The sequence below is a fragment of the Urtica dioica genome, chromosome 1, assembly GCF_054948205.1.
Source record: "Urtica dioica subsp. dioica isolate 48M chromosome 1, U.dioica_male_clone48M_v1_H2, whole genome shotgun sequence".
Lineage (NCBI taxonomy): Eukaryota > Viridiplantae > Streptophyta > Magnoliopsida > Rosales > Urticaceae > Urtica > Urtica dioica.
Genome location: NC_142756.1, coordinates 12,335,110 through 12,360,285, shown reverse-complemented (window position 1 = coordinate 12,360,285; position 25,176 = coordinate 12,335,110). Strand labels below are relative to the sequence as shown.

At 39.6% G+C, this 25,176-nt stretch overlaps 2 protein-coding genes and 1 long non-coding RNA gene across 3 annotated transcripts; all 3 read left to right on the top strand.

Annotated features, from left to right (window-relative positions):
- The first annotated feature begins 7,598 nt into the window (after positions 1-7,598).
- LOC149407279 (uncharacterized) lies at positions 7,599-8,374 on the top strand. The gene is made up of 3 exons (XR_016301386.1): positions 7,599-7,718; positions 7,867-7,952; positions 8,155-8,374. It is a non-coding gene; the product is annotated as an uncharacterized LOC149407279 (long non-coding RNA).
- Positions 8,375-15,538: 7,164 nt separating this feature from the next.
- On the top strand, positions 15,539-16,048 carry LOC149407278 (uncharacterized). Its single transcript, XM_089619720.1, has one exon. The coding sequence runs from the start codon at positions 15,539-15,541 to the stop codon at positions 16,046-16,048; it is 510 nt and encodes a 169-aa protein (XP_089475846.1).
- A 320-nt stretch (positions 16,049-16,368) lies between these two features.
- LOC149407277 (uncharacterized) lies at positions 16,369-24,692 on the top strand. Its single transcript, XM_089612495.1, has 12 exons — positions 16,369-16,522; positions 16,731-16,826; positions 16,926-16,973; positions 17,101-17,172; positions 18,930-19,025; positions 19,125-19,172; positions 19,300-19,371; positions 21,129-21,224; positions 21,324-21,371; positions 21,499-21,570; positions 24,240-24,298; positions 24,470-24,692. Exons 1-12 carry the CDS (start codon positions 16,423-16,425, stop codon positions 24,548-24,550), a joined length of 888 nt encoding a protein of 295 aa, XP_089468621.1. The 5' UTR covers positions 16,369-16,422; the 3' UTR covers positions 24,551-24,692.
- Positions 24,693-25,176: the final 484 nt, after the last annotated feature.

Here is a 25,176-nt window from a genome sequence, read left to right as displayed (position 1 = left end):
GGACAGAATACTTGACGGTGAGCTCGGCAGAGGGCAAAGTTCCCTTAGAGGGCCAGACCTTGGTCTCATTACCAGTAATTTCTTGCACGATGACGTCTAGAGAGGGAACACGATCAGCAGTGATGATCTTCCCTCGGCCCAAAAACTTGTTGATCACATCAGGAGAGATCTCAAAACAGTGACCTCTGACAAAGACCTTCCTGAACTCTGGGTCTTCTGGAGAATCAAAGGAAGAGGAGAGATTAACAATGAACTCTTTGACCAGCGCCGGATAGAACACTCCAATGCCAGTGACAGTCCTCAGCATCTCGGCGTCGTGAAGAAGCTCCATAATGGCATCAATTTTCAGCGCCTCAGTGGACAGTTCCTTTTCAGGAAAAATGGCGCGATGATAGACATATCTCCACTTGAGAACACCGTCTTCTTTGTGGAAGGAGACATTATCCATGGGAGCAGCAGGAATATTCTTTGGCAGCTTTTGTCCTCCTACAGACCTTTTGTTTCCCAAACCGAGAGGGATAACAGAGTCTTCTTCTTCAATCACCTGATCCTCAACAACTGGGGACAAGGGAGTCTGAGCCGGCTTCTTCACACGTTTCTTGATCATGCCCATCTTTTCCCTTTTCTTTTTCTGAGCCGGGATGGGGATAACTGGAGAGCTTTCTTCTGAAGACTTCATCTTCTTCCTCTTTTCAGACAGAAGAGTAGCCAAGCACACATCATCATCTCTCTGAGTCTTCTTCTTCAGAGAAGCGAGGATGTCCTCTGCAGCCTCCTGAACCTGATCACCCTTCCTCTTTTGCCCTTGGGAAGATGTGGGCACATCTTTCGTGACATCTTTGTTCAAGCCCATCATGCCACCAATGACATCCTCAGGTGTAGGCTCATGATCATCAGGGCGCGAAATCTTATTTCTAGAACTAACATCAGGGACATTAGGAGCTTTGGGGTTACCTCGAACAATCTTATGAGGGCTCTCGATAGGAGACTCTCCAGACCTGACTTCTTCTTCGCGATCAGCAATGTCTTGTCCCTTTTCCGAGGAGGAACTGCTGGAGCTTGCTTCTCCTGTGATGTCGGCAATGGAAAGAGCAGCTTTCTTCAAAATAGCACTTCTGGCGGCAGAGAGAGATGGGTTCTTAGGAGGGACCGTCAACCCAGCGTTCGCACCTCTGGCCTGACCATCGGCGCGTATGCTGGGGTTCAGACCTCGAACCCGGACACCATGCATGTTACTCTCAGCCCCAGGTTTCTTTGAGGCGACATGTTTCTTCTTCATCGTGGCTTTCTCAGAAGGAGTGGTAGTACTGATTCCACTTCTCGTCCCAACCATTTTGAATAAAAATTTAGGGAAACTGCCACAAGGGTAACTGTCAAAATGGGTAAGAAAGCAAATTCGGGAAACAAATCTTAAGAGCACTGAAGAAGAATAGGAAATTTCGAAATTCAAACAGGAAATAACTTCCCCTTCTTTCTCGGAAGAGTAACCCTCTGCATGAGTGAGAACATGGCAAGAAAAACGACGTCGCAACTTCAAGTGGGCCTTGAACGTTCCTAGGCCCTGAGAGACAACACTTGGCAATATAGCCCGGCAAAACAGTCGAATGGGCCAACCAGAAACATGGGCCCATGAGAAAAATAACACACCAGTAACAAGAGTCAGCGAAGGATTAGCGTAAAAGTTAAGACCAAAAAATCCTTTGATAAACAATAATTGCTATTGATCAATAACACATAACCCAAGAGAAGATCTGAGATTTTCAAACCGGTTAGCATCCAAAGCCTTGGTGAAAATGTCCGCAAGCTGTTTCTCAGTGTGAATGTATTCGAGTTTGATCTTCTTTTCTTCCACAAGATCTCGAATAAAATGATGTCTGATCTCAATATGCTTGGTCTTACTGTGTTGAACAGGATTCTTTGAGATGTTGATGGCGCTAATGTTGTCGCAGAATAATGTCATGACATCTTGTCCAACATCATACTCAGCGAGCATCTGCTTCATCCAGAGAAGCTGAGTGCAACTACTCCCAGCAGCGATGTATTCAGCCTCAGCTGTGGACAAGGAAACACAGTTTTGCTTCTTGCTGAACCAAGAGATGAGATTGTTTCCAAGGTAGAAACACCCACCAGAAGTGCTCTTTCTATCAACCGTGCTACCTGCCCAGTCAGCATCACAGTATCCCACAAGCGTAGAGGAAGTATCATAGGTATAAAGTAAACCGAAATCAGCAGTACCTGAGATGTACCTTATGATTCGCTTAGCTTGAGCCAGATGGCTAGCTTTGGGATTGGCTTGATAGCGCGCACAAACACCTACTGAGTAGGCTATGTCTGGTCGGCTGGCAGTGAGATAAAGAAGACTGCCAATGATGCTCCTGTAGAGACTTTGATCAACAGATTCTCCATGCTCATCCTTAGTGAGTTTGATGTGAGTAGCGGCCGGGGTCCGCTTGTGAGAGGATTTCTCCAGGCCAAACTTTTTCACCAAGTTTTTGGCATACTTACTTTGGGAAAGGAAGATACCATCATTCATTTGTTTGATCTGAAAGCCCAGAAAGTAGGTTAATTCGCCGACCATACTCATCTCAAATTCTGACTGCATTTGTCGAACAAAAAGATCCACCATCTTGCTTGACATTCCTCCAAAGACGATGTCGTCAACATAAATCTGAGCTATCATGAGATTGCCATTCTCCTTTTTCACGAACAAAGTCTTGTCAACGCCACCTCGAGTATACCCATTATGCACAAGAAATTGGGTCAATCTTTCATACCAAGCACGAGGGGCCTGCTTAAGGCCGTAGAGAGCTTTTCTGAGTTTGTAGACATGTTGTGGAGAGCTGGGATCTGTAAATCCTTTTGGTTGAGCTACATAAACTTCCTCATTCAGGTACCCATTGAGGAAAGCACTCTTAACGTCCATCTGATAGAGCTTGAATTGCAGGTGACACGAGATGCCAAGCAAAAGTCTGATAGCTTCTAGTCTCGCAACAGGGGCAAAGGTTTCATCAAAATCAACGCCTTCCACCTGTGAATAGCTCTGCGCCACAAGTCTAGCTTTGTTCCGGGTTATATTACCATGTTCATCAGATTTATTCTTAAAAATCCATTTAGTCCCAATGACATTTACATTGTTAGGCTTGGGGACCAGCTCTCAGACTTGGTTTCTTTCAAACTGAACCAGTTCTTCTTGCATAGCATTAACCCAGTATTCATCATCAATAGCCTCGTTAACATTTTTTGGTTCAATCTTAGAGACGAAACAGAGATTACCAATCATTTCCCGGTAGTTAACAGGAGGTTTTGGACGAGTCTTTATTCCTTCACTGATTTCGCCAATCACCTCATGAGCAGGATGATTTTTCTGAATTCTTCGAGAGGGGATTCTCTGTTCAGTCTCAGGAGGGGAGCCTTCATCTGGAATAATGTCGCTAACTTTTTCATCAGCATCAGTCCTGACATTTGGGTTTCCAGTGGAGATGTCGTCCAAGGGGTTATCAGCATCTGTCCTGACATCTGGGTTACTGGGAAAAATTTCATCCTCATCATTAGGACTGTTAGTAGCATCATGATCATCATCATTTATCACCACATTTATTGATTCCATTATAGTCTTAGTGCGTTTGTTAAAAACACGGTATGCACGACTATTTCTAGAGTATCCAAGGAATATACCTTCATCACTTTTCGGGTCAAATTTACGCCGTGGATCCCTGTCAGCAAGAATATAACACACCGAACCAAAAACATGGAAGTATTTCACATTTGGCTTTCTCCCCCTCCATATTTCATAATGAGTGCTGGAAGTACCTGAACGAATAGTAACTCTATTGTGAATATGGCAGGCAGTATTTAGAGCTTCAGCCCAGAAATGTGGTGGAATATTCTTAGCCAACATCATTACTCTAGCCATCTCCTGAAGGGTTCGATTTTTCCTTTCAACAATTCCATTTTGTTGAGGTGTGATAGGAGCTGAGAACTCATGTGCTATCCCTTCTTCAGTACAAAACTTAGTAAAGCTTATGTTCTCAAATTCCCTCCCATGATCACTCCGGATTCTGATCACTTTGCCTATGCTCTCTTCTTTTTCTCTCTGAACCTTCTTACAAAGAGCTTCAAAAATAGCAAAAGTGTCAGATTTTTCACGAATAAAATCAACCCAAGTGTACCTGGAGTAGTCATCCACACAGACGAACACATATCTCTTCCCTCCAAGGCTCTCGACCTGCATCGGTCCCATCAGGTCCATGTGGAGAAGTTCCAGAACCCGAGATGTGGTAAGATGTTGCACCATCTTGTGGGACTTCTTGACCTGTTTCCCAATCTGGCACTCACCACAAATTTTACCTTCGACAATCTTCAGGTTTGGGACACCGATGATAGCATTCTCAGAGACAATTTTCTGCATACTTCTGAGATTTAGATGACCAAGCTTTTGATGCCACAGCTTGGTTTCATCAGCTTTGGTCAAGAGACACTTGCTGATTGGTGCGGGGTTCCACATATAGCAGTTGTCACGAGATCTGTTTCCTCGCATAAGTTCATCCTGATCTTCATTAATCACCACACACTTATCACGAGTAAAGTTGACATGCAAATTCAGATCACAAAGTTGACTAATACTAATGAGATTAGCAGTGAGTCCTTCTACCAACAAAGCCTCAGTCAAACAAGACATACCAGGATAGTTTAATTGACCTTTACCCACAATTTTGGCTTTGACTCCATCTCCAAAGGTAACATGGCAGTTGGAGTAAGGTTTTACGTTGGTCAGAAAGGTGTGATCCCCAGTCATGTGACGAGAACAACCACTGTCGAAGTACCAGTCATTCCCGGTGGAAGCACTCAGAGAGGTGTAGGCAATATTGGCACGATAAGAGGTATTCTTCACTCTCCATTCCATCCGGGTAGCAGGTTGTTGATGAAAAGAGACATTTCTGTGGATGGACCTGTGTTGACGGACATTTCTCCCATACAAACGATAGCAGAAAGGACGAATATGTCCCTTTCTTCCACAATAATGGCATACCCAGCGAGGTCTGTTGAAAGGAGACCTGTTTGGTCCAGATTGATGATATCGAGAAATGTCATGAAATTTGTTGTTACCAGATGGTTGAGGCAAGTTTCGTGACATCTGGCTAGTCTGCTTTTGAGGAACGAAAGTAGTCTGGGATGATGAAGCTCCATGGGTATATCCAAGTCCCTTCATGTTCTTCGCAGGTTTGCCGATGGTGAGGATTTTGTCAAGACTGTCAGTCCCAGAATTCAGCATTCTAACAGTTTTAGTCATGTGCTCGAGTTCGCCATTCAGACGACTGACTTCCTTCTTTAGAACCACAATAGTCTCCAGAAGTCTTGCTTTATCTTCAGTCAGGGTAAGGATGAGAGCACCCTGTTTGTCTAGAATCTGAGATTCCTCAACCCATTTGGTATGAAGGGTATTGTAGGCTTCATTCATAGCATCGTCATATAGTTCATCATCAAGAACATATTTCTGAGAGCATTCACCAAATTCATTAGTAGACTCATGAGTATGAACAGAAGCAGTAAAGGCTACAAAATTACTTATCTGATCTGAGTCGCTCTCTTCATCTTCTTCATCCGAAAGAGTAGCGTTGCATCCCTTTTTCTGTTTCTTGAGGAAGTTGGGACACTCCTTCTGAATATGTCCAAATCCTTCACACTCGTGGCACTGAATGCCTTTGCCTTTCCCAGATCGTTCACCACTTTTACTATTCCTGTGAGGATAAGTATTTTTCTGGAAACGTTGTTGGAAGTTGTCCTTGACATCTTGTGAGACATTTTTCCCATTCATCTGATTAAGTCTTTTCATGACCCTGCCATAGTTTTTTTGCAAGCATAGCAATAGTATCATCAATATCATTGTCAGAGTCTGAATATACCTGATCCCTTGGTTCATGAACAGAACTTTTGAGGGCCATCCCTCTTTGTTTCTTTTCCACCTTAGGAAGAGAGAGTTCAAATGTCATGAGAGATCTCATTAGTTCGTCGAATTTCAACGTCTTTAGGTCATGAACTTCCTCAATGGCCGTGATTTTCATCTTGAATCTGGAGCTCAAAGCTCTCAGGGTTTTTCGAACAAGATCTTCATCTGTCATGGGTTTTCCGAGAGAATATGATTCATTGGTGAGATCACGAATGCGAACGTTGAACTCAGCGACAGTTTCGTCCTCGAGCATCGTGAGAGCTTCAAAATTGGTTGTGAGGTACTGAAGTTTTTGTTCCCGGACCTTTGTAGTTCCCTCATAGGCAACGGCGAGAATTTCCCAGGCCTCTTTGGCAGTAGTGCAAGTATTTATCAACCTGAAAACATCTTTATCAACACCATTAAATATAGCATTGAGAGCACGGGAGTTACCAAGGGCCGCCTCATCCTCAGTGGGGGTCCAGTCTTTTTCCGGCTTGGTTCCAGTACGGGCTCCTTTGTCATCAGTAGTCACAGGAGCTTCCCACCCATGTATCACAGCTTTCCATGTTCGACTATCCAGGGACCTCAAGAAGGCGGTCATGCGTGCCTTCCAATATCCATAGTTGGTTCCGTCGAGTACTGGAGGGCGATTGACAGAGCCTCCTTCTCGGGAACTATCCATAATAGGCAATCAGAAAGAAAATACAGGAAACCACCTAAGAGATCAAGGTGCCTGCTCTGATACCAATTGAAATTCTGATTAGTTGCAAAGGCAAGATGTCGCACACAATGTGTTGACAATGTGTCCGACAACTTGCTTGAACACAGATATGGATAAACAACAAAAAGTGCAGTAAACAAAGTACACAGGATATGGTTACCCAGTTCGGTGAAACACACCTACATCTGGGGGCACGCTGCCAGTGGAAAGGATTTTCACTATCTTGTAGTCAATAGTACACACAAGGTTATATCTGATTACAATCAACAAATCAATAAAACCTAGAGACTATTACTACCAGTGATCACCTAGACAGGGACTCCCCCTGAATTTGAGCTCCGTCTCAATTCCACCCTTCGAGCAACCTCCTGGCTCGGATGACCTTCAGTCTTCAGTAGTACGTGAACCTTCAATCACGAAAAGCACAAGAACCCAAATCTCACATACACTCAATCTGTAGAATAGTGTTTGAGAGAATACACCACTTAAAACCAAAACACACAGCCTCCCAGTCCGCCGGTCTTGCACGTCTAAGAGCTCTGAGTGTTTGATCAAAAGTGTCGAGGCTGCTAAGGGAGAGCACACGGCTTTTATAGCAGCTGGACAATCCTGGAAGATATCTCGGGTTTCCTTACCCAGCCTCATGCGAATATCTCAAAGTAAAGACTCCATCAAAGAGAATATTCGTACAATGAAGATAGCAGCGGAGGATATCTTGCAATGAAGGCTCCAGCGAGGCAGATATCTTGTAATGAAGACAGCAGCGAGACAATAACTCAGCAATAAGTCACCAGCGAAGCAATCGGTCGAAACTGGAAACTTGCCTGAAATACTGTCTGCATACACGAGGAAAGATGTCAATCCAGAAGATGAAACATAACATCCGACATCTTTCCATACCACTTGCACTAAAAAATAAAGCCAACAAAACAACGTAACAACACAATCCATAACAATAATACAAGGGAAACATGAGTTCTAGAGCTTTGTTTTTATTCGCTGTTCTCGTAGCTGCTCTCATGGTCGTATCTTCAGCAGATGTTGAGAAGAATACGGCTGCGAACCTAGGTTCGAATAACATTTATGTGGCTATAGCTAAAGATCATTCTTTCATTAAATCATTTTTAACTGCCATATATTATATTGAAGGCAGAGAGTCAATTTTTACGATGATAAATTTAAAATATTGTTAGTATGTAATATATCATACTTGCAGTTGGTGATGTGACCCTGGACCAGCCACTCTGCTGCAAGTTCGATGCGAATTGGAATTGCATTGACTGGTGCTACATACCTCTGAACGTACGTACGAAATCTTATTTTGTAAAGTTCATATTTTTAGTGAACAAAATGTTGGCTTTCTGGGTACTAACTAGTTTCGTGAGATGACATACACGTATCGTGCTTTTAATAAGTTTTTAACCGTGCATTTTCATATGGATAAGGAAAGGCTAGGCGTATAAGCTATATATAAATCTATATTTATGCTGCGTCATATTTACAGACAGAGGAGATCAAGTACGATGGAGGAGGGAGAAAGCTCGGATATGGCGGTGGTATCGAAATGGTATCCAACAATTAGGAACTTCGGTCAGGCCAAGAGCTCACTCAATGATGATGTATTCAAAATAATTACTTCCCATAGGAAGTATATGATAAAGTGTACACATTTTAGTGAGAGAGCGGTTATGAATAAAATGGCGTTTGACCTATTTGATCTGAACTACTTCTGTTTAGAATTCCGACTTTGGTTTTATTTTTCTTTGCATTACTGATACATAGAAGTTTCTAACGGAAACGTTGAGAGAAAAGAAAGTATACTATGAACGTTGAATGTAATGGTTGTATGCTAACAAATTTATCGTCTAACCGTTCCATCGTGAAAAATATCTGGAAAATATCTCTCATCACATGTTACTTGCAGAGAAGATTTGAGAAGAAAGGGAATAGAGAGAGATTGGGATTCGATCACAGAAGTTCTCTTAATCGTGAATGAGAACTGTTTGTAGACACTTCACTTGTACCCTTCTATAAAGAGCATAGGAATTGGACCCAAAGATCAGCATGGACTAGCTCTAGAGGTTTTCTACATGAGAGTTAGATCTAGGATATGATAGGTGATGAGATTTGCCAATGTCGCAAGCTTTGCATAAAGCAGTATCATTAGCATTGCAGTTTGTAATTTTGTCAGCTTTACAACATGATCAAACACCTTAAGACAAGGGTGACCTGGTCTCTTATGCCACATGTCGGTCTTGACACTAACAAAAACTGCAATTTTTTAACATCATCACTTGTCATTATTGTAAGCATAAATCATAATATGCAATTCAAATCCCTAATAATTGCATCAAACATAATAGCCAAGATCTTAGAACTAAATGATTTTAACAAACAATAAAAGATCAAGAAAACATATACCATTGATCCATGACTAGAGCGTGACGGTGGCGGCGGAAGCGGTTAATCATCGGGATTGATTTATCTCTCTTGACTTTTAGGTTTTGACAGCTTTCTTTTGATGGTTCAGGAAAACTACGTTATGGGTTGAGAGAGGACCAATCCCTAGGGTTAGTTTTATATAGACCCACCATCAGGGTATAAAGGGAAGTAACTTTTTTTATTTATTAACCAATAAAATTTATCTTATTTATTATTAAACTAATGAATACTAATACACTTGGGCCATAATTGTCAGCCGACCTTTTACCACAAGAGATCACTTACCACCAACGAAAGAAGTTCCTCTCCGATGCTCGGCGATACTATTGGGAGGAGCCGATCTTATACAGACAGTGTGCCGATTTGGTGATCAGACGATGCGTTCCAGAAGACGAGATGCTCTCCGTACTCCGCCACTGCCATAAACTAGAGTGCGGAGGACACTTCGGGCCAAACAAAACGGCGGCAAAAGTCCTCCAAAGCGGCTTCTATTGGCCAACACTCTTCAAGGACTGTCGTACCTTCGTCGAGGCATGCGATCGATGCCAACGGACGGGCAACATGTCGAATCGGAACGAGATGCCACTCACGAACATCATGGAGATAGAGCCGTTCGACGTATGGGAGATTGACTTCATGGGACCCTTCCCATCATCCTATGGAAACAAGTACATCCTCCTCGCTGTCGACTATGTGTCGAAGTGGGTCGAAGCAAAAGCGACTCCGAAAAACGATGGAAAAGTGGTGCTCCGCTTCCTCAAGAAAAACATCTTCACACGGCATGGCACACCGAGAGCGATTGTGAGCGATGGAGGCTCCCATTTTTGCAATCGGCAATTCGAAGCCCTACTCAAGAAGTACAGTGTCACACATCGGAGGGCATTGGCATACCATCCGCAATCCAACGGGCAAGCCGAGGTGTCTAACCGTGAAGTGAAGAAGATTCTAGAGAATACGGTGGGGAGCTCGCTCAAAGATTGGGCCCACAAGCTCGACGACGCACTATGGGCGTACCGGACAGCCTTCAAGACACCGATAGGCATGTCCCCGTACAGGCTCATCTATAGCAAGGCGTGCCATCTCCCGATCGAGCTCGAGCACAGGGCCATGTGGACTATGAAGACGCTCAACTTCGACCACCAGGCCGCGGGGCAGCAACGACTCCTTCAACTAAACGAGCTCGACGAGTTTCGTCTCAACGCCTACGAGAACGCGAAGATCTATAAAGAGAAAACGAAGGCGTGGCACGATAAGAATATCGTGCCGAAGGAGATCCTACTGGGCTAACAAGTGTTGCTCTTCAATTCTCGGCTGAAGCTATTTCCGGGAAAGCTCAAGTCACGATGGTCTGGGCCGTTCAGAGTCAAGCAAGCATTCGCGCCGGGTTGGTTCGAACTCGAGAGCAAAAGTGGAGCTATATTCTCGGTGAACGGACAATGGATCAAGCCATACAACGGTGGACTCTTCGAGAGTGAGAAGACCATGGCCTACCTTGACATTCATGCATAAATCGGTACCCCGTCAAGCTATTTGACGTTACCTATAGCGCTTCTCGGGAGGCAACCAGTGATTCTTCTTTCGTCGCATTTTAATTTAAAAATAAAAATAAAATAAAATAAAAAAAATCATGTTTTCGAAGTTAATTTAGTTTTTAGTTTTATTAAAAAAAATTAAAAAATTAAAAAAAAGGCCTGTGCGACGCACAGAAACCCAGAAAAATCCTGTGCGGCGCACAGGCCCGCGGCAGACTCTTTTAAAGTGGTTTGAGTTTAAATTTTCATTTTTTTTCAAAACCACTCCAACTCTTCTCCCTTCCCCTCCGCCTCTAACATTTTCTACACTCAAATCCGTCACTTTTTCACGAAATTAACACCTAAATCAACACCATCAACACTCGTGTAACATCAATCTTCATTCCATTTCTTCGATCTACGTCGATTTGTGCATTCGTTCATCATTTTTCCTGAATCACGTAAGTTTCCGATTCTTAATTTCTTCGAATTTCGTTGCTTGCATTGAGTTATATGAGTGTTTAGGACTTTCATTTCATTGATTATAATCGTTTGTGGGCAAGTTTGATTCATTATTGTGCCATTCTCATCATTTTTTTGGCTTGCCCACTACGTGTTCGTAAAAATGTCCGAATGAAATTGGTGAGGTTTATAGCGTTAATTTAAAGTGATTTGTGTTTGGCATATGTTTATAAAGTATGGATTATGAGTTTGAATAAGAAATTGTTATATTTGGGAGTGATTTGATAGGTTGTGTGGTCTCGGGTTAGGTTACCAATACCGAGACCCGAGAGCGTGCATGGACTTAACGTGTGTTGTTGGTGTTATGTGTAGTATGTCGACAAGCCGGAGAACGAAGAAAGCGAAGAAGAACCAAGCTCCGTCAACTGCGCCTTCTCCTTCCTCGGCGGTCGGATCGAGCACCGCGATTGCCCGGAGACTTCAACCGGGAGCGGATGTGGCATACAATAAGCTCGTCATGCAAAACTACATACCGGAGAGAGAGATCAATGTCATTGATGACGCCAACCTCTGTGGCAACATCCTCCACCAAATCCAAGCGCGGCATTGGCAAGGGTTCACCACGATCAATACAAAGCCAAACCTCTCGGTGGTGCGAGAGTTCTACGCGAACTTGAGTGTCGTTCTCAGCGAGGCCACGACGGTGAAAGTCCGGGGAGTTAATGTACCAATTTCTCCCGACAACATCAACGAATACCTTGAAATCCCTGAAGTGGACACAACGTGGTTCGATAACCACGAGAGGAACCCGCCGCTCGATGACATCATCCGTACCCTTATTAAAAAGGGTCATAGGCTGTGGAGACTAAACCCGGGTCAAAATGCAGCGAAAGCATTTCCCGTGGTTTATGCCAATCGCTTCGCTCGTGCGTGGTCACACTTTATCGGTTCCAACCTCATCCCACACATGCGAAACCACGAGCCGACAAAAGATAGGGCAATGGTCCTCTATGCCATTGTGGTTGGCCATGCACTCAATGTCGGGAAGATCATCCAGAAACAAATGGAGTCGATCGCAAGCACACCCGGGAACTCAAACATGGGTTTTCCCGGTCTCATCACCGACATGTGTAGGAGTGCGAGAGTAGTCTTCTTCAACAATGATGAATACGGCAACACGGGCCAGAAGATCAACTCGGCCTTTATCCAAACCCTTCACGATACATCTTTTGGTACGGTCAAACCAAATGGCCAAGGCTTTTACGAAGACGATCGCAACTCCGACTCCGAGGACGAAGAAGAAGAAGAAGACGAGGCGAGAGAAGGAGGAGATGACCAAGCCGGTCCAAGCGAGCAACATCAACGCGGTACCACCGACGCGTACTACGAGCAACCGCTAGAGAGGATGGACCGGCTCACCACCACCGTGGAACGCCTAGATGGGCACAACAGAGAGCTCCATGATTATGTGGCTCAATGGTTCGATAGGCAAGATGACCGCCTCAACCACATTGACTACCGACTCAATCGAATCGACGCCTTCAACATCGAGTATGGAGAGCGAAGCACCGAGTACCACCGATTTCAAGAGGAGGCCTACGATACATGGGTCTCGCGCTACGCACCTCCACCACCCGACACGGGAAGTGCATCCACGTACTACTCCCCCTTCCCGGCTTATCCTTCGCGTCTTTCGACTCCCTACGAGCAACCACCGCCATACTATGGAGACATTCCCACCCCGCCGTACGACCAACCACCATATCACCATTCACCACATCCGCCACCGTACGAGTAGGGGAGTTCGACCACCCCCGCAAGATAAGTTTTCTTCCCATTTGTGCTCATTGAACTACATTAGGGACAATGTAGATTTTAAGTTTGGGGGGGGGGGGGGGGGGGGGGGAGGTTCTTGTTTTGTGGATTTGTATATACTAGGATAATTTTTGTTTTTTTTAGGTAGAAATTGGTGTGAATTGTCTTGATTGATTGTTATATTGTTTGCCGATGATATTGTAATGCCTTAGCTTTAGAGGTGAGATTTGTTCATGAACTACTAGGTGAGAAAGAATTTGTCGAGTTATAGAGTTTCCATATTTGACCGGAATGATGCATGTCTCGACCCTTTAGGTAACCTTGGATAGCAACTTGACCGATCACTTGATTGAAAACACCCACAACACACTAGAACCTTCTCTAATTCCTAATCGAGGCAAAATAAATTACACACTAATCTAAGTCGAAATGAAGTAAGCATTAGGATGAGCCACGTGGACCTAAAAAACCGACCTGATCATGGATATCCATTAGAACCCTTTTTAGGAAAAGCCAAACACGACCCATCTCGTTCTAAGTCACTAAATGAGCTTAACCACAGAAGACATTCCCACAAAAAACTCATTAAGCCAACTAGGACTTCATCGCTTATTCACCTCTATATGACTTGTTCGTAGAACGATCTTCTGAGTCACCAAAAAAAAAAGTCAAAAGCTCGTTAAATACCGTCGTCGTTTTTTTCATGCACTGTAAAAGAAAAAGAAAAAAAGGAAAAAAATAAGAAAAGAAAGAAAAAGTAAAATAAAATGCAATGAAGAACGCTCATCTTTAGCGTTTTGTAAATTATGTTTATTTGTTTTGAGTTTGTTTAAATGAGTAGTTTTGACTTGGAGGAGAGTTTGAGCGAGTCTAAGGAGGTGTTTAGTTACCCTAGTTAGCTTAACCATGAGCCGTGAAAATATCCATATCTACCCGTGACCTAAGCCTAACATTACAAGCCTTAAAGACTTACCGATTGACTAGAAATGATGTGTGTAAATTAGTGGAGACTAAGGGAGAAGAGGGGGCGTATGGGTGTGTTGAGCCGAAATTCGCGAAATTAGGCATAAGAGTGTTTATTGAGAGGGGTTGGAAGAGTTGCAAAGCCTTGGGAGTCGAGAGTGAGCGAGATACGAAAGCATTGAAAAACGGTCAAGGTAACTCGAGCTTGTAATCTTTCTTTCGCATTTAGTAGTTGACTTGAAGTTTAAAATCATGAATTCTCACTTGTATGTAAGTCTACGCATTATGGTTGAGGCAAGCGATTATCGGTCGATCTGACGGCCCATATGAGCTCCGAAAAACTTAGGAAACCTACAAAAACACTGTAATTTATTTAGAAACATATCTTTGCTTTTGTTTTTAGTTTTGTTTCTCTTATTCGGCCGCAAAAATACCGGGACAGAAGAAGCATTCAGAGAGGATCATCGTCGCCACAATTTCGTTTTCATCATTCACAGTTTTCATCTCTATTCTCTGAATCTTTGAAACTCCCGTTTTTATTAATATAATTCAGTTTTATTCATGAGTGCTTTATATTCATCGCCGTTTATTTTCCGTTCAATCATGCACTAAATTCCTTAAGGGCTATGGTATAGCAAGTTAGGAATATGGTTATGGATTCATTCATGTCAAATTAATGTTCATATGCTCTATCATGTTTGTTTATTTTAATTCCGTGAGTAATGCTTGAATTCGATTAGCTACCGTATTCATGATATTAGGATTGCTTAATGCTCGGAAGAGATTAGGTTAGTCGTGCACAAGGATTAATTTACCGGCATACATTCCTAGGCTAGACATAGCTAGGCTGTTTCGGAGTCGTGTGAACGTTCTTGTTTTTAATGCTAGCCGTTGTTTTTAGGGGTTGAGATCGAGAGAAGATATCCCGGCATAGGTTAATTAGATTCTTAGATGTTCGAGAGAAATCTTAGATTACCATTATCGTGAGCGTGATTAGCAAACATAAGAGTGTGTGTTTAGTGCTTAATTCCCGAATCCAAACCATAGGAATAACTTGTGAAGCCATAATTCTTGCTTTCTCATTATCGTGATCTACCGTATTTTAATTGCTTTTAATTTTCGTTCGTCTTGATAACCATCACAATCATCGGGTTCAATTCGTGCTAGTAATCTTGTCAATTTAATTAAACATTTTTCTCGTGGGATCGACTCGTACTTACGAACTCTACTACTTGAGCGACTACGTGCACTTGCGTACGGAAAAATCGCAACACCGATGAGGACGAAGTCGATTCCCCCGGCGGCGAGAGTGAAGCCGATTCCGTCGATGAGGACGAAGCCAGATCAATCATCTGGTTAAAGTTTTTGAGAGATGGCTATTTTACCAAACAAATGAAACTATGCCTATTTCGCAAAAGTAATAGTTTGGGATTGGCTTGTTCATACCATTTTTCCTAAATATATCTTCTCATGTAAAAAGAAATAGGTACTGTTAATCAATCTAAAATAAGTAAGATTGATTAATTGCAACAAATTTTTAATTAATAAATGCAGTTCAAGTAAGCGCAAGAAAATAATTTAATAGCAAGTGGTCCTGAATGAGAATCAATGCACTCATCTTTTATTATTTTATTTTTCCATTTTTATACATTATTGATGTTTATGTGAAATAATGCTATCTCATCCACCAAGCCTATGTGGATTCCTCCGGCGCAAGGAACAATCTCGGTGACTGTGGATGCTGCTCTAGATCGGGACCAGGGAGGATTCGGTGTGGGTTGCATTGCCCGTGACCACACCGGAAGGGTGTTAGCCTCGCAAACACTTTCCCAAGCTAGGAGATTTACCCCCCAGCTTGCGGAGGCGTTTGCGGTTCTCCATGGCGTAGTTCTAGCTCTCAGCATCGGCGGGTCGACACTGGAGCTTCATTCGGATTGCTCGGAGGTGGTCAAGGCGGTGGCTGGGGGGAAGACCCCTACGACCGAGCTCGGGACGATCTTGCATCTCATTGAGAAGGAGGTGAGTAAGTTGGTTGAGTTTAAGATTATGTTTATCCCTCGTCTCGGTAATATTGCGGCTCACAACTTAGCTCGTTTTGCGGTTGTTCATCATTCTAACTCGACTTGGATGGGGCTTGTCCCTCCTTGCTCGGAAGAGGCTATTAGAGCTGATGATAGGGAGACCCATCCCCGTACTCCGGGATAGGGCTTTCCAGTTTTGTGTGTAGCTTGGTGACGTGGTTGTGTGTGTGTTCTTCTATCTCTTATAACCACGGTTTTCCTCCGCCATACGTGAGGGTTTTTAATGAAATCTCCGTGGCACCGCCCACGTTTCTCAAAAAAAAAAAATCCACCAATAATGCAGCTAGTGTGCCTTTTATACATTATTGACGTTCATGAGAATTAATGATATCTCATCTACCAATATTGTAGTGTGCCTTAATAAAATATTGATGTTTATTTTATGAGAGTTAACGCTCCTCATCCACGAATTTGTGTATTTCATACCACTCTCGCCGTAGCTATAAATACCCCTCGTGAGAACCCAAGGTTGTCACAGTAAACATTGAAGACTGAAACATGTATTCAAGAGATATTATTTTGTTTGGTCTTCTCTTTGCTTCTCTTCTTGTCGTATCTTCAGCAGCTACTGCGAAGATTAATGTTGATGAAGTCCAAGGTTCGTATCACTTAATTTAGAAGTGCAACGACAATTCAATTTTTATACTAGAACGAAAACCAATTTTACGTGGTGACTGGCTCTATCTTAATAAAAAAGAATTCTTTTAATTAACGACTCTTATTAGAAGACAGATAACATATTTTTACCATGATCAAAATAAAAAATAATTGTTGGCCGGCTTAGCGTAACAAAACAATGCTTGCAGTTGGTCACGTGACTAAGGTTGGCGAGTACTGCTGCGGTGGATACAGTGGTTTTCCACTTGATTGCGACGAATGGTGCGACGTTAACATAATTCAAGGTTTATATAAACACATACTACCCGAATCTTATTCATATATATTAATTATTTGAAACACTGAAGAATGAAAACATGAGTTCATGAGGTTTTTTTTGCTAGGCGATATCGTAGCTGCTCTTCCCATGTCTTCAGAGAAGAAAACCAATGGTTCGTAATCGTATCCTTGAATCTATTTTTATAACAAAATAAAAAAATTGTTATCATTTTACGTTGATGGATTAAACAATATTTATGTGGCTTAACTAACAGAACATGAAATTTCTCATCCTTACAGTTGATCAAGAGAGAGCTGATGTTTCTGTGTCATCTTCAGAAGTTGTTGAGATGAACAAGGTTAAAACCCAAGGTTCGTATTATTTTTACCATTTTTATGCGGCTTTCCATCTAAATAGTATTTTTCATTAATTACTATAAGGGAAAATAACATATATACCATCTGTTTTAGTGAAATGTCGAGTTTAACCTTTGGTTTTCAAAAATATCGAGTTCATACCTTATGTTTAACTAAAATGACGAAATAATACAATCTGTTTAACTAAAATGACACAATTATACCCTGAAATGGATAACAGTATCACAAATCTCCCTATCATTCATGTTAACTCTTATATAAGAATTCGATTAGCTACCGTGTTCATGATATTAGGATTGCTTAATGCTCGGAAGAGATTAGGTTAGTCGTGCACAAGGATTAATTTACCGGGATACATTCCTAGGCTAGACATAGCTAGGCTGTTTCGGAGTCGTGTGAACGTTCTTGTTTTTAATGCTAGCCGTTGTTTTTAGGGGTTGAGATCGAGAGAAGATATCCCGGCATAGGTTTAGATTCTTAGATGTTCGAGAGAAATCTTAGATTACCATTATCGTGAGCGTGATTAGCAAACATAAGAGTGTGTGTTTAGTGCTTAATTCCCGAATCCAAACCATAGGAATAACTTGTGAAGCCATAGTTCTTGCTTTCTCATTATCGTGATCTACCGTATTTTAATTGCTTTTAATTTTCGTTCGTCTTGATAACCATCACAATCATCGGGTTCAATTCGTGCTAGTAATCTTGTCAATTTAATTAAACATTTTTCTCGTGGGATCGACCCGTACTTACGAACTCTACTACTTGAGCGACTACGTGCACTTGCGTACGGAAAAATCGCAACACCGATGAGGACGAAGTCGATTCCCCCGGCGGCGAGAGTGAAGCCGATTCCGTCGATGAGGACGAAGCCAGATCAATCATCTGGTTAAAGTTTTTGAGAGATGACTATTTTACCAAACAAATGAAACTATGACTATTTCGCAAAAGTAATAGTTTGAGATTGGCTAGTTCAACAATTTTTTCTAAATATATCTTCTCATGTAAAAAGAAATAGGTACTGTTAATCAATCTAAAATAAGTAAGATTGATTAATTGCAACAAATTTTTAATTAATAAATGCAGTTCAAGTAAGCGCAAGAAAATAATTTAATAGCAAGTGGTCCTGAATGAGAATCAATGCACTCATCTTTTATTATTTTATTTTTCCATTTTTATACATTATTGATGTTTATGTGAAATAATGCTATCTCATCCACCAATAATGCAGCTAGTGTGCCTTTTATACATTATTGACGTTCATGAGAATTAATGATATCTCATCTACCAATATTGTAGTGTGCCTTAATAAAATATTGATGTTTATTTTATGAGAGTTAACGCTCCTCATCCACGAATTTGTGTATTTCATACCACTCTCGCCGTAGCTATAAATACCCCTCGTGAGAACCCAAGGTTGTCACAGTAAACATTGAAGACTGAAACATGTATTCAAGAGATATTATTTTGTTTGGTCTTCTCTTTGCTTCTCTTCTTGTCGTATCTTCAGCAGCTACTGCGAAGATTAATGTTGATGAAGTCCAAGGTTCGTATCACTTAATTTAGAAGTGCAACGACAATTCAATTTTTATACTAGAACGAAAACCAATTTTACGTGGTGACTGGCTCTATCTTAATAAAAAAGAATTCTTTTAATTAACGACTCTTATTAGAAGACAGATAACATATTTTTACCATGATCAAAATAAAAAATAATTGTTGGCCGGCTTAGCGTAACAAAACAATGCTTGCAGTTGGTCACGTGACTAAGGTTGGCGAGTACTGCTGCGGTGGATACAGTGGTTTTCCACTTGATTGCGACGAATGGTGCGACGTTAACATAATTCAAGGTTTATATAAACACATACTACCCGAATCTTATTCATATATATTAATTATTTGAAACACTGAAGAATGAAAACATGAGTTCATGAGGTTTTTTTTGCTAGGCGATATCGTAGCTGCTCTTCCCATGTCTTCAGAGAAGAAAACCAATGGTTCGTAATCGTATCCTTGAATCTATTTTTATAACAAAATAAAAAAATTGTTATCATTTTACGTTGATGGATTAAACAATATTTATGTGGCTTAACTAACAGAACATGAAATTTCTCATCCTTACAGTTGATCAAGAGAGAGCTGATGTTTCTGTGTCATCTTCAGAAGTTGTTGAGATGAACAAGGTTAAAACCCAAGGTTCGTATTATTTTTACCATTTTTATGCGGCTTTCCATCTAAATAGTATTTTTCATTAATTACTATAAGGGAAAATAACATATATACCATCTGTTTTAGTGAAATGTCGAGTTTAACCTTTGGTTTTCAAAAATATCGAGTTCATACCTTATGTTTAACTAAAATGACGAAATAATACAATCTGTTTAACTAAAATGACACAATTATACCCTGAAATGGATAACAGTATCACAAATCTCCCTATCATTCATGTTAACTCTTATATAAGAATTCGATTAGCTACCGTGTTCATGATATTAGGATTGCTTAATGCTCGGAAGAGATTAGGTTAGTCGTGCACAAGGATTAATTTACCGGGATACATTCCTAGGCTAGACATAGCTAGGCTGTTTCGGAGTCGTGTGAACGTTCTTGTTTTTAATGCTAGCCGTTGTTTTTAGGGGTTGAGATCGAGAGAAGATATCCCGGCATAGGTTTAGATTCTTAGATGTTCGAGAGAAATCTTAGATTACCATTATCGTGAGCGTGATTAGCAAACATAAGAGTGTGTGTTTAGTGCTTAATTCCCGAATCCAAACCATAGGAATAACTTGTGAAGCCATAGTTCTTGCTTTCTCATTATCGTGATCTACCGTATTTTAATTGCTTTTAATTTTCGTTCGTCTTGATAACCATCACAATCATCGGGTTCAATTCGTGCTAGTAATCTTGTCAATTTAATTAAACATTTTTCTCGTGGGATCGACCCGTACTTACGAACTCTACTACTTGAGCGACTACGTGCACTTGCGTACGGAAAAATCGCAACACCGATGAGGACGAAGTCGATTCCCCCGGCGGCGAGAGTGAAGCCGATTCCGTCGATGAGGACGAAGCCAGATCAATCATCTGGTTAAAGTTTTTGAGAGATGACTATTTTACCAAACAAATGAAACTATGACTATTTCGCAAAAGTAATAGTTTGAGATTGGCTAGTTCAACAATTTTTTCTAAATATATCTTCTCATGTAAAAAGAAATAGGTACTGTTAATCAATCTAAAATAAGTAAGATTGATTAATTGCAACAAATTTTTAATTAATAAATGCAGTTCAAGTAAGCGCAAGAAAATAATTTAATAGCAAGTGGTCCTGAATGAGAATCAATGCACTCATCTTTTATTATTTTATTTTTCCATTTTTATACATTATTGATGTTTATGTGAAATAATGCTATCTCATCCACCAATAATGCAGCTAGTGTGCCTTTTATACATTATTGACGTTCATGAGAATTAATGATATCTCATCTACCAATATTGTAGTGTGCCTTAATAAAATATTGATGTTTATTTTATGAGAGTTAACGCTCCTCATCCACGAATTTGTGTATTTCATACCACTCTCGCCGTAGCTATAAATACCCCTCGTGAGAACCCAAGGTTGTCACAGTAAACATTGAAGACTGAAACATGTATTCAAGAGATATTATTTTGTTTGGTCTTCTCTTTGCTTCTCTTCTTGTCGTATCTTCAGCAGCTACTGCGAAGATTAATGTTGATGAAGTCCAAGGTTCGTATCACTTAATTTAGAAGTGCAACGACAATTCAATTTTTATACTAGAACGAAAACCAATTTTACGTGGTGACTGGCTCTATCTTAATAAAAAAGAATTCTTTTAATTAACGACTCTTATTAGAAGACAGATAACATATTTTTACCATGATCAAAATAAAAAATAATTGTTGGCCGGCTTAGCGTAACAAAACAATGCTTGCAGTTGGTCACGTGACTAAGGTTGGCGAGTACTGCTGCGGAGGATACAGTGGTTTTCCACTTGATTGCGACGAATGGTGCGACGTTAACATAATTCAAGGTTTATATAAACACATACTACCCGAATCTTATTCATATATATTAATTATTTGAAACACTGAAGAATGAAAACATGAGTTCATGATGTTTTTTTTGCTAGGCGATATCGTAGCTGCTCTTCCCATGTCTTCAGAGAAGAAAACCAATGGTTCGTAATCGTATCCTTGAATCTATTTTTATAACAAAATAAAAAAATTGTTATCATTTTACGTTGATGGATTAAACAATATTTATGTGGCTTAACTAACAGAACATGAAATTTCTCATCCTTACAGTTGATCAAGCGAGAGCTGATGTTTCTGTGTCATCTTCAGAAGTTGTTGAGATGAACAAGGTTAAAACCCAAGGTTCGTATTATTTTTACCATTTTTATGCGGCTTTCCATCTAAATAGTATTTTTCATTAATTACTATAAGGGAAAATAACATATATACCCTCTGTTTTGGTGAAATGTCGAGTTTAACCTTTGGTTTTCAAAAATGTCGAGTTCATACCTTATGTTTAACTAAAATAACGAAATAATAAAATCTGTTTAACTAAAATGACACAATTATATACTGAAATGGATAACAGTATCACAAATCTCCCTATCATTGATGTTAACTCTTATATAAGAAAAACCGAATCAAATCGAAACCAGTAACCTAATTTTCAAATTCTCAATTTTAAAATAAAATTAGGCTTAAATTGAAATTAAATAATAAAATTCATATCTCGAAATAGATTATTTCATTCCGTGTTCGAATTGCAACTTTAAATCCTTGATTATATGTTCGAATTTTTGATTTTGATAACTATCAACTGTCAATTTTTACCCATTTGCATCTTTTTGTGTTTTTCACGACTAAAAGACTGTTGTTTATTTTTTAGTTTTTAAATAAATTACATATATGACGTGAATGAATAAAGATAATTGGTGTTTATATATAAATGTTTTAGTCAACGTCAATGAAAATTCAATAAAAAGAAGATTTTTGGTGCTGTTGTCTATTTCATGGTATAATTACGTCATTTTAGTTAAAATGATGGTATAATTTCGTCATTTTAGTTAAACAGAAGGTATGAACTCGACATTTTTGAAAACCAAAGGTTAAACTCGACATTTCACTAAAACACAGGGTATATTTGTGTCATTTTCCCTTACTATAAACTACCACAAAAACATTTATCAAATCCAGACTATTATGATTTTCGTTATGACATCTATCGTATCCAAATCTTTTCACTTTGCACACGACTCAAATTTTTTTACGTAGTTTGTTTACACTTATAAAACCGTAGCGAAAACATGTTATTAAATTCATACATATTGTAGCATATGTAGTGTATATTGATCTCATCAATAAAAACTACAATGTTAGAAAGTAGTTTTATTTTATTCAATTAATATATATTATGAGCTACCGAGTTTGGTGGTAGTCAAATCATACGACATCATTATTAATGTGGAGTCCTTACGTATTTGGTTATTTAAGACTACTTTTTCTATAGGGCAATACATTTTATTATTCAAGTTTTTCTATAAAAATTTATGCTTATATAAATTCAAAACATAACAAAACAAAATACAATACATAATCTCATATTTAATGAAATCGTCAAAAAGATCATTACAATTTACAAAAGAAAACTCACTAAATGAGCACCTTCCTCCACTTCAAGTCTTGAGCCATAGAACACCCCTTGTATTAGCCGCAACTTCTGCAAGCTGTGGAGAGTTGACTCGGTGGCAGAAATAAATCAATGAAGCTCCTGCCATTCCAAGCCTTGGAAGAGACCTTGAGTTATTTGGAACACGACGTGTAGCTATACGTCCATCACCCCGCTCAATCTCCACCACACGTTGTTTTTTTTATGGCCACTTTCTTCGAAAGCTCCCTGTCAATATCCATTACACTTTAAATGCTTCAGATTAATTTACTACAATTCATAAACCAGATTGATTCTCATTAAAAAAAAAAAAGCTCAGCAAGAACAATTAGACTCGAAGAATAAAATTGATATCATTTATACTGACTGCATAACATAAATACACCTGCTAAGAAATCACCAAGTCATAAATATCACTCTACTACAGAGAAATAAACCTACCATACATTGTGTCTTATACCTGCTACTGACAAAGGATATAGTAAAATAATCAGCTCTAGTGGAACAACTTGAAACTAATTACATAGAAACATTGGGAATGAGTATCCATCAAGGCACACACATACACACATAATGGTGCCAAGGTCGAGTTAAGTGCACGACAATAAAGCATTACAAAATAAAAGTAGAGCAAATATCTAGATAGTTGCAAAGAACAAAGTAAGCTAAATACATGAGTGAAATAGAATGCTTACCAAAATCAGATCAAGGATCTTCTTCGGCTCAGCCTTAATGATTGAATCCCAAAGCCATCACCGATTGAACTCTCTCTCTCTCTCTCTCTCTCTCTCTGATAGAACCTGAAAAAGAAACGTATGAATCCCTAAGCCATTGCCGATTGAACTACAACATATCAGATCGAGGATCTTCTTCGGCTCAGCTGCGAGTTCGATACAAGATTAGGACTAGACAAAATCATGCGAACAATCTTTGATAACAATATGAAGCAGAGTAAAAATAGGTACCAGGAAATTTCTTGTTTACACTATATTTTTATAGCGACTGTAGTGGATATAAAGCGAATAACTCCAGTTTTAAATCTGACTGGAGTCTAATAATTGTAAAAAATATGATGACCGTAGTCTGTTTCAACAGACTCTAATTTAAGACAAAACCGTAATCTTAAAAATTAAAAAACATAAAAATAAATAAAAACTGTAGTTGATAAACACTTTTGTGGTACTATGTAAACTAAGGACTCATTTTCTATGATGATGAAGCAAACAATATTTTTGTGGCTCGATGTAAGAAAACATGATGTGTGGCTCCATATCAACGTTATTCTTCATTAATTATTTTAGCTCTATACATGATTTGAAATAGCAAGTCAACATTTACAAAAATAAATTATTTTTCATACATGCAGAATGCTGCTGGTATAATCTTCACGGTATATGCGTTGAATTGTGCGACCCAGAATTAAAGGTATGTAAAAACATACACACGAAATCTTGTTCTATCAGATAGCACATGAGGTTTCAGTGAACAATATGTGTGGGCTTTCTGGTCAACACGTCATTTGATAACCTTTGATCTGCTTTTTAACCATAAATTTTCACAATTTATGTATATATATATATATATACCATCTTACAGTCAAAGGAGAAGAAGTATGCATTCGGTGGAGGAAGAAAACTCGGGTACGGAGGTGCTATAGAAATGGTATCCAATAATTAGGGAAAGTGAGATCAGGCAAGAGCTTCCTTAACCATGATGTTCACAAAATAATTACTTCTTATATGAAGTATATGTTAAAGTGTACACGTGTGAGTGAGAGAGCTTTATGAATAAAATGGCCTCATATGTATTTTATAATTAATTCTGTTTAATCCTCTACTTTGATTAATTATAATTCTTGGGGTAATGAAGTTTCCAAGTTTTAAATAGAAGGATGGAAGAAAAGAAACTATAATATGAATTGTTATAATAGCTTATTACTAGACATATTACAAACTGATTGCACAGCAGGGTATAAACGTGATGATTTTTTTTTTAATTCAAATTGGGACTGTCGTCAGTGACTATCTATAAATTTAAATCAGTCTGGGGTCCAGAAATAAAAAATAAAAAATAAAAAAATGAAAGAAAAAACAATCTAATATGATGTGTTTAAGTTTCATGACCGTGTAATTATCGTCGAACTGCGCATAGGGGTGCAAAAATATATAGACGGCTTTTTTTTTCTAGCTAAAGAAAATGTAGAAAATAATACAAACATCTATTTCCTGTCATAAATGTGCCAATCTTTCAATAACTTTTATTGAATTATTGGTATGCAAATGGGTCACAAACTGATAAGCACT